General features: G+C 36.9%; 2 protein-coding genes across 2 annotated transcripts in view; one reads left to right on the top strand and one right to left on the bottom strand.

The window, feature by feature from the left end:
* The first annotated feature begins 602 nt into the window (after positions 1-602).
* On the top strand, positions 603-1,554 carry LOC116739207 (HIG1 domain family member 1A, mitochondrial). The gene is made up of 2 exons (XM_032603415.1): positions 603-735; positions 1,410-1,554. The coding sequence occupies exons 1-2, from the start codon at positions 603-605 to the stop codon at positions 1,457-1,459; spliced, it is 183 nt and encodes a 60-aa protein (XP_032459306.1). The 3' UTR covers positions 1,460-1,554.
* Positions 1,555-3,860: 2,306 nt separating this feature from the next.
* NETO1 (neuropilin and tolloid like 1) overlaps positions 3,861-10,477 on the bottom strand; it is an 89,108-nt gene continuing 82,491 nt past the window's right edge. Inside the window, 3 exon segments of the mRNA XM_032602870.1 lie at positions 3,861-3,921; positions 4,881-5,439; positions 7,510-7,623. Coding sequence (XP_032458761.1) covers positions 3,861-3,921; positions 4,881-5,439; positions 7,510-7,623 — 734 coding nt within the window.

Here is a 10,477-nt window from a genome sequence, read left to right as displayed (position 1 = left end):
TACCCACTCACTAAATCAAACTTTATAGAGTATGTAATTCAACAGCAATTAATTATAATATTATTTTCCTTTATTTATATTAAACACACCATGGTTAGTAAGCTTTCAGGAATCATATATGTGCCTGAGTATAAGGACAACTCAGAATTGTGTTATTTGGGTCATAAAAGGGCTTGTGATTTTAAAGCATTTAAAAAAGACTTTCCTATTCTAAAAGGAGAATATATTCCATAAAGTTTTTTTTTTCTGTTATACTCACAGTTATGGTTTATTACAGTCTGTACCACATTAACTGATTGCCTTCGGGAATGGAAGTAGGACAGAGAAGAGCTCCCCTGGCACTCTTAAAGGAATTTAGTTACTGGCTTCACAAGCCCACATTTTAAAGATGATCTTAGCTTTCTGGATCTGCTACGGTTTGCTTCCAATTGTGGATTTTTAGTTCTGAGGGGGAAAAATTAAAAACTCAATTTGTATGTTAGCTGGTTAATGGTCTCCTAAAGCATCCTTATAAAAAAAAATAGAACATTGATTGATGATAAAATCATCTTGATTCCCTGCCCCCACGCATCTGACATCTTGTGACTGTCTGTTTTACAGGAATGGCAGGTTTTGCAGCAATCGTTACATATGGTTTATATAAATTGAAGAGCAGGGGCAATACTAAAGTGTCTATTCACCTGATCCACATGCGCGTGGCAGCCCAAGGCTTTGCTGTGGGAGCAATGACTCTGGGTGTGTTCCTACAGGATATCTCAAATCTGTGGTTCCCCATTAATGGATTTCTTTGTAAATAAAACAAGATAGATACTTTTAGCTGACTCTGAAGCAGTTTGCAAATATCACTTATATTCATTTTCACATAAAAAATGAATTAATAAAAATAGTTCAAGTAGTGACATAGTTTTACTGTCTATGGTAAAATCTTACTAAGGTTTTAAAGAAAGAAAGAAAAGATACTACTGCCCTTCACTGAGTTTATAATTTTGTTGAAGAGTCTAGATATGTAAATAGGATTGGTAATAAGATCCATCATCTGGGAGAGACATGATGCCTGTTTTATTGAGTTTTTGAAGGTGGAAAAGATATTACATGCTTTTATAGGTTTTATAATTAATTGACTTTATCTGGTATTATACAGCAAGAGTAACTCCTTTTAAAGTTGCCAGATAAATATTGATATTTTAACAGTCTGAGCTAGTCATTCTGGCCTTGAGATACTTGGGAAATTGTGTAAAAAGAATTTTAGAAATTTGAATTGTTTAAGAAAGCAAGAGTGAGGGCCTTGGTCCCCTTGTAAGTATTGTACGCTAGCAAGGGTGCTACTTTTAGCTACTTTATGAACTGTTGTTAATTTTCTAATACTGAAAAAAATATTTAAATGCTTAACTAGCATTCTTTTTCTTTAGGTATGGGCTATTCCATGTATCGAGAATTCTGGGCCAAACCTAAACCTTAGAAGAGGAGATGCTGTCTTGGTCTTGGTGGTGCTTGCTTTAGTTAGACATCTCATATTGAGGTTATATGTTTATGTTGAAAATAAATTCTGTGGGTCAGACAATAACATGGTAATTTGAATATTGGCTCCCTTTCTTGCAGGCTTGATTTGCCTGGTGACCAAGTTACTGGTGACTAACTAGTTCACTAGCTACGTCAGTCAGATTAGCACAAAAACATGGCACTTTTAAATGCGCTTGATAGTGGTACAATGTCCACTTTCTTAAACTCTTCTGATAAAATTAGTTGTAAAGAGGACAACATGCCAATCCTGAAAATGCTCCCAGTTGCTGCAGTATATCATATGCTTTTGATGCAACGTAGAAATCCTATTTACCCCAGGTAATTTAACTCTTTCTGACTGCCTTGTGGACTGAGTACTCCATAGTTTTAGAAATCAAATTTTGAAGAAGTATGTCTTAATACTAAAGGACATCCTGTAGCCTAAAGTGTGGAAAGAGTAGATATAAAGTGTGTACTTATGTAAGTCAGTTTTTATCACTCTAATAGAAGAAAGCATTTCTCTTAACTCAAGTTAGGAAATTATTATACATTTTTATATATCTTTATATCAAAAGTTACAAGTAGCAAGCATATGACACAAGGCAATGGAAGAGTAACAGCAGTATTGGAGAATGCATGCTTTTTACAATGTGTCTAATAAAAAGGATATCTTTCCAATTCAAATATCCAGAGCTGACATGCAGGGTATTTTCTCAAACTGTCAATCAATCATATTGCTAAGTGCTTAACCAAAAATCATTTCTACTGAAGGGTATGAACGGTAAAATACCTGATTTCAAAACTATCTCTGAAACTCGGTATCTTCCTTTGATTTTCTTTTAAAAAGAAAGGAAATGGGGGTATATAGGAAAGACGAAAAATGAGATTTTTCTTATTGCAATCCAGTAATTTTACTCGGTACTTTGGGCTGCATTTAATCTTAATACAACAGATGTTTATAGTCCATAAAACCTCTAGCTGGTGTTTCCATGGTCCATATTCTCACTTTTCACTGTAGCATGTTCAAAATCACTCAGGAACGCACTATTCTCAAGCAGTCTATATAATGAAAACAATGTACATGTAACACAAAGTTCATCCAAAATCGTGTTTTTGCACATATCACACAATGTACAGTTATCTAACAAAGACATAAAACAACATAGAAACAAAGTGAAACTGACAGTAAAAATAAAGTTGGGATAGTCTTAATCAGGAATTAATTTCTTCAAGTTTCCAGTAAATCTCAAAATGTATTTAAAAACTAAGGAGCACTTGGTGGCCAGCAACCAAATTACGAAATGAACATATCATTGGGCAGCGGGTATGTCTTGCTGAAGGGATAACAAATGTCTGTAATTCTTAAGTTTGGATAAAGGCAGTGGAATGAGTTTAGAAATATGTCCACTTTTCACAATTCACTATAGAATTTTCTTTTCACAGTCCCCATGTTTGTATAAATAGTTCTTGTCTGAAAATAAAACACAGTTAAAACATTTTCTCCCGATGAAGTATGCACGCAACTACACCAACTTATCAAAGTAGTATAGAGCATGGAAATGCATTCACCTAATTCAAGAATAATTGATAGGTTTGAAGAGTTTTGAAGAGATTAACCGTCAAGCAAATTTAATTGGAGACAAATTAGTCTAATAGAGATATAGACTCTAAGTGCTAAATATAAAGCCATTATGGTACCCGATGACAAAATAGATGCACACAAAGACAACTGATATTTATGGAACATTTTACATTATCAAGCATTCAAATTTTATATTATAAAATTTGACATAACATGCTGCATTTAATTTTGATGAAATAAGCTGCATATTCATGCAAAAATAAGGGGCACAAACTATATAAGTACCACAGAATACTTAGTGTATGAGTTTTGAGTAGAATGTTGCCAAATTCAATCAATACCATTATTACCAGTCTTTACTGAATACTGACTTCAGTTATATTGAGACAGTATTCAATTTTTTTAAATTATGAAAACCTTGGGTTTCTTCTGGTATTTCTTTTAGGACTTCACCAATTTTTGTATCTTTACCTTAAAATAGATAAAATTTAACTTATTAACTTAACATCCTTTTCAATAACATTGTAGTACAATGCTTGATGGTAAGAATATTAACATTTATTTTAAAGATACGTATACTAAGAATCATCCTTCCATCAGCATTGAATCCCGTATATTTCCAATTGTGAAATGCTATGAAACACATATCTCAAGAAAGAATGAATAAATAGCACATTCCCTAAAAAACTACAAGACAAGTTCAACAGAACAAAACAAAACAGAGTACAACAAAGTCGGAGAAGGAACCAAGGGCATTTGCTTACCTTGAATTTTCTTTTTAGACCCTAGTTGTGTTGTATTCAGATTCATGTTTGCTTAGAGACCCAATGAGGCAGAACCTGGAATGTTATGGCTATTTCATTCAACAAAGTAATATTTTCACAAAAAATAAATAAGCACACAAATATTTACTTAAAAGCATTCCTAAAAATTCATAAATCTGTGGAAATAAAATTTTTTCCATCAGCATGCAAAAATATTAAATCAACTAAAAGTAGTTTAGGTTTTGAGAATATATATTGAATTGAGGAATTACGTACATTTACAAAATAAACTAAATGCTAGTAAGCATGCAAAACAAAACACAGGAAGATTGGATTTGGGAATTTGAAATAATATTTTTCTCAATTTAAATCTTCTTTCCTTTACTAATTTTAGGCCTAATAATACAATATAGATAATATTGTCTCCATATTAAAAGAAAACCGTTTCTACTAATCCTCGCTACATTTAAATATCAATGTTTACTTGTTTTAGCGTACCATGCTATCATATGCAATTTGTAATGTAAGTATTATGTGATATGTGGAAAAAAGTGTTTTAACTTTCATACCAAAAATATAATACACTATATTGCAAAATATGTTATTTTTACATTAAAATTATTCAACAAGATGGGTTAACCATCTCGGTAAGGCAATTATTTCCAAATATCATCTCGTATCTTAAAATCTATAAATATTGATTGGAGCAACATTTATGACCACATGGAAGCAAATTAGCCATATAAATTAGAGCCATAATTTTTATAGAAATAAATATTATCTCTGTATAGAAATAAATGAAATCTCTTTGGTCTGTGTGTGCTCACACACATACACGTATGTACACAGACGGGATCTAGGAAAAGTATGGAGAGCACGGAAAAAGGAAAAGAAGAGGCAAAAGTTGAAATACTATGCTTTAAGTCATTAATAAAAAGAGAAACTGAAAAATGAAGACAAAATAGAACACAACATTCTGGAAGCATTTCAGTCTTCAGGTTATAGTTTTCATCAAAAAATCTACAGATACTGACCGCTGGACGGCTTTATCGTGTCGGGACAGCCTGTGACTCGTGGTCGGCACCTCGTCAAGCTCGTCGATGTCACAGGGATCCGCAGCATCTTGGGAGTAGTTGTGTTTCATGACGAGGATACTTCTTCTGTTCACAGGTGGGATGAGGGGTTTGACGGGCTGCGGGGACATCTCTGTCAAGACAGAAGCATCTCTTGTGCTGAGGTTGCTGCGGCTGCCTTTCGTACTGGACAGTTGTGATCCACAGTGATGGTCATGAATGCATTTGGAAGAGGACCTCCTCAGTTTATGGTAGTTTTCAAAGTCATCGGCCACATCTGCAAAGTCAGCTGTAGCTCCTGTCCCTCTGAGGGTGCATACCTCGTAATGAGGAGGTTCCAACACCTCCTGGAAAACTGTCTGGTCAAAGTCCGATTTCCTTTGGACATATTTTTTACGAGGCTGTTTGATCTGCACAATGACAGAAATGATAATAAGGATGATCACAATGCAGGAAGTCACGCCAATGACAGTCCCACTGGTGTTGGTCAGCTGGTCCAGCAGACTGGCTTTCCTCTTTTCTACACGTTGAGGAGAGTGAAAACAACAAACAAAACAAGAAACAACCCACCACGCGTTAATATGGTAGTCAGACGTACGTGGAGAACTTTAAATGAAACAGGCTGAGCATAAAACTTTCACTGTCTTAAACATAAACAAGTCTTTAAAAAGAAACAGAATGTTTCACTTTTCACAAGAACCCTATCTTCTAGCCTTAGAAACGGCTCTCCCGTTGCACAGCATCCCTACTTTAAATGTAAATATATGTTTTGAAGAAGGTCTTATAAAACCTTTAGGATGTCATTTGCGAATCAATTGGTAATGGTAAAAACATTTCTCTTGGTATAAGAAACCCCACAAACTCTGCTAATGGGAACATGGATATACCTAAATTGTTTTGAACTTATTCCTGATGTGGATAACTGAAGTCTAAGTAACAGTATTCTGATACCAGAAGGTGATTACACTTTAAGACAGACACTTCCGGGATGTTGGCATGAGGGCTTCTGTGGGTCTTTCCCCATCATCGTAAAAGTTAAAAAAGTAACATTTAAGGTTTCTGGAAATTGTCTTAAGGGAGGTACATTTATTCAAGAAAATCTACTGAATTTCTTTATGAACAGGGATGGTCTGTGGCCTTTGAGCTCCTCCACCCAATAGAAGCTATCCCAATAGAAGCTTCTATCCCATTAGAAGCTCTACTCAGGGTGGTTTCAGGCAACACAAGGCTCCTCTCCCTACAGGCCCCCAGTCTGGAGCTACGGTACCTCCCCAGGAAGGGCGAGCCACCTGCATTTCTCAATGCCCCTTCCACCCCCAGATCCATACTGCAGATGTTCGATTCCAGGCAGGAGTGGCTGGAATGTGGGGTCTCCCCTCCTCCTCCCAGGCCCCACTGGTAGGAAAGAAGGTCTACACCAGGCACAGCAGGTTGAGAATACAGGGCCCCGGTCACACTGGCTGCAGCTCACTCACAACGTCGAGCTCCCTGAAGAGACAAGCAGAAGACCAGATGGCCCCTTTCTCCATCCTCACCGAGTGCCTTCTTCATAAAGCAGGGGTGTTCCTCTCAGAGAAGTGAGCCACTGTCCCTGCCCCACCCTACCATCCAGAGCAGTGGCGCAGAGGTTTTGTCCATGGAGAAAGGTGGGCCACCAAGAACCATGGAAACAGACCCACTTTAGGCAAGTAAAACGAATCCCTAACAGTGCTGTATAAGGTTCTTCACAAAATGCTTCATTTCCCATCCATTCCAAAGTGGTTCCTTGGACACAACATGGATCATTGCCCATCTCCTCAAAATAGGTGATACTGGATCGGCTTCTCTTATTGACCCTGCGAACCACGGGTACTGTGGCAACGTCTCTCTGCTTCTATCCACAGAGGGCATTTTAATAGAAGATATTGGACATCAAGCATGGAGCGTTATTTGCCCGTTTCTTTTCCTTTGCAAACTGGTTAATATTGGATCTGAACAAAAGAGGATATGTGGCACTTTGAACTTAACCAAAACTTGCAACATTCATAACCAAGCCGAGGGATGCTCTCTATGTAAACAAACCTTTGCGTACAGGCTAGAGAAGGAAGCCGGAACATTGGAAGCGATTCTCATTGGAAAGGAAGAAGAGCGTTTTGGTAGGAAAATTGAAGTCGAGGTAAGTGGCTTTAGGTACCTGAAAGCCCTAATGTTCCTTCGATACACTTTTATCTCTAGAGTATGTGCACTATGTCTGGTAAAGACGGACTGGATAAGTGAGAGGTGCAGCCACAGATGAAGGAGCTTCTGATAGGAAACGCTGCTTTGCATGAAAAGCTCCAATGCCCTGCTACAGGCTCCAAAAAGGAGATTTGCCAATGAACATCAAGTGCTAAGGACAGTCCACTGTGCATTAGGGAATGTGAAAACTTCTGGTTACAGCGCGAGTAAAAGCAAAGGAAAAGGCTAACAAATCAATTATAAAACCTACAGGAGTTCATAAAGCCAATATACAATATATTTTTAAGGCTGTCTGATACATATAAACATTGGATAAACTTCTTCCCACGCTACAGGTAGAGGGATTTTGCAGATTCCAGGGACGAATGATTACCTTTACAATGATTTTCGTCCCAAGGGTACACACAGTTCTGGAGTCCATTGCAAACCAACGTATTGTTAATACACATGTTACTGTGGCAGAAGAACGTATTGCCTTCGCAGGGAGCTAAAAAGGAGAAGAAAAAGGCAAGAAAAAAGTTTTAACTGATGCTCAGTTGTAAATCACTCACGTTGCAAATCTAAAAACAAAAAGATTAGTGTGATAATATGCCGTCAAATTGAGAAAAATGGTAGAACTGACATTCCATTCTCAGAAGTGTTGCCATAGCGGTAATTATTCCTTGCGTTACTAACAGAGCTAGAGTTCTTCTAGATGTGCTCAGCTTATAAAACTGGCACGGGAGGTTTTCCATCATAAAAATGACGTACATTATCCGTATGCGTTCTTCTGTTTTTTATTTAACTTGGTGCATTCATTTAGCAAAACTTAAGTGCCGACCACATGCATAACATTATTTTTTACACTGAAATTCTGTATGTATCAATTTGGTTGTCCTGTGCAAAAAAGATTTAGTTTAATGGAAATATTGAAATATTTTGGAAAGTATATGCTTACAAAATACTAATTAAGAAAGTATAATATTATTTAGGCATATGAAAGAAGCAAAGAATATCATGGAGATTCAGAACAAGGGAAAATTTATTCTGAACATAAGAAAAATGTACATTATTCTTATCAACGTTTAAAATATATACGGTGATGAAATTACCCTACTTTGCATATATATCACACGTTCTACTAACTTTAGGTACAATGGTCCACGCACTCCAGACTACAATGCACATTTAGGGCATTGGGAGGTAAAATAAGAATTCCAAGAAGTATACAATTTGGCTATAGAAATAAGAGAATTAGTGACAAGTCTAATATCGGAAAGTCTAATGTTAGCTATGACTTCAATATTACAAAAAAATACACTTCTTTCATTGTCAGAGTAATTGGTCATTTATAATAATGCATCTCTAGAGTAATGCTACACTATGAATTATAGCTTAGATGCCATTATAGCTTGATGTAGACAGTCCTTTAAAGTAGCTTTTGTTTTTATCTTTGTAATCATCCCACATATCTCATAAAATGTAATTTTAGCACTGATTTTTTTCGGTTATAGTTTTGTGGCCCTTTTAAGGATAGGTATTCTAGAAAAATATATTAGACACAAAACACATAATTTTCAGCGGTTCATCAATCAGTAAAGTTTTATCAATGATCAATATTATCTAAACAGTGCAGTCATGTTATAATTAATTTTCACCTTCAAAACCGCATATTGCAGGGTTGTTTTTTTTTTAAGAAAGTTGTCTCCCTTAAATGTATTTTCCATATTAATGAAAATTGTTAAGAAAATGCCTTGCGTAAGGTAATTTAATATATTTTAACATTCCTAGAGGAATTATTAAAAAACAAATGATCGAGGGCTTCCCTGGTGGCGCAGTGGTTAAGAATCTGCGTGCCAATGCAGGGGACACGGGTTCGAGCCCTGGTCTGGGAAGACCCCACATGCCACGGAGCAACTAAGCCCGTGAGCCACAACTACTGAGCCTGCGCGTCTAGAGCCTGTGCTCCGCAACAAGAGAAGCCACAACAATAAGCCCGAGCACCGCGATGAAGAGTAGCCCCCACTCGCCGCAACTAGAGAAAGCCTGCGCACAGAAACGAAGACCCAACACGGCCAAAAATAAATAAATTTATTAAAATAAATAAATGATCAAGTCTTGAAAATCAAAAGTGTGGCAAAGACAAGGGTAACTTGAGCCAAGCATTCCCCTGACTCTCCAAGCCCTTACCCCTACCCACCCCACCCAGTCCCAATTCCCAGGAGAGTTTCTTCTTCCTTCTGCTTGGTTTGCCTTCAAGTCCCTGGATAAAGAATAAAAAAGATGTAATCGTCGTTTTGAAAAACAAAGTATTAAAGAGCAGAAAAGACGCAGATGCAGTAGTCATTTTGAAACGTATCATGCTGAACATTTTATTGCGCTCCTGCTTTCAACATGGTATAAAGCTTTTATAGTGTAAAATGTAATGATCCAATCTATTACTGCAAAAACCTGCTTTTCAGTAAGGAACTAAATTTGAATTTCTGTAGTCAACCATTTTGCAGAACTGATATGGTCTGTTTAGCAGGTAATGAATGTTGTCAAAATGTGTACACAGAACAAAAAAGTAGTTTTCTGCAAATAGATCAGAGCAGCTGCAAATTGCTTTAGTAGAAAATGTAAAAAAAATCCACTTACTACCTGATAAATTGCAGTGGTTTTGAAAGTACAGTTAATCCATCAAGTAAAGAATACCCCGAAAAGAGCATAAATATTTATTGACCTTCCAGAATGAGCTGGAAAATTTATTACAATTACTATTAAATAGGATGAGTTTGTTTTTATTTTTTTTGTGTGTGTATGTGTGGTACCTGGGCCTCTCACTGTTGTGGCCTCTCCCGTTGCGGAGCACAGGCTCCGGACGCGCAGGCTCAGCGGCCACGGCTCACGGGCCCAGCCGTTCAGCGGCATGTGGGATCTTCCCGGACCGGGGCACGAACCCGCGTCCCCTGCATCAGCAGGCGGACTCTCAACCACTGCGCCACCAGAGAAGCCCTAAATTTTTAAACATATAGATAAAAATGGCATTGCATTCTGCAACAGTGAAGTATGTTAGTACTAACAGTATGTTAGTAAATACACTAGAGATTTGGCTTCCAAATTCTCCAAATGTAATTTTGTTTCTGTTTCTGCTGCTGTTGCAAAAGTCTTACAAAACACCAATCAATGTGCCAGTATCAGTTATCATTAAATATTGGTGGTTTGACTGGGAATGGAACAGATCATCCGGTACTGTCAATGAATCACATTCTTGACACACTACTTTACATCAATTATACAAATGTGCCAGTTAACTGAAATCATTCTCCCTTAAAAAAATCACTATTATTCCAAGTACTACTCCATCTTTTCTTCCTTACTTT

The sequence above is a fragment of the Phocoena sinus genome, chromosome 14, assembly GCF_008692025.1.
Source record: "Phocoena sinus isolate mPhoSin1 chromosome 14, mPhoSin1.pri, whole genome shotgun sequence".
Taxonomy (NCBI): Eukaryota; Metazoa; Chordata; class Mammalia; order Artiodactyla; family Phocoenidae; genus Phocoena; species Phocoena sinus.
This window is presented reverse-complemented; position numbering and strand designations above follow the sequence as displayed.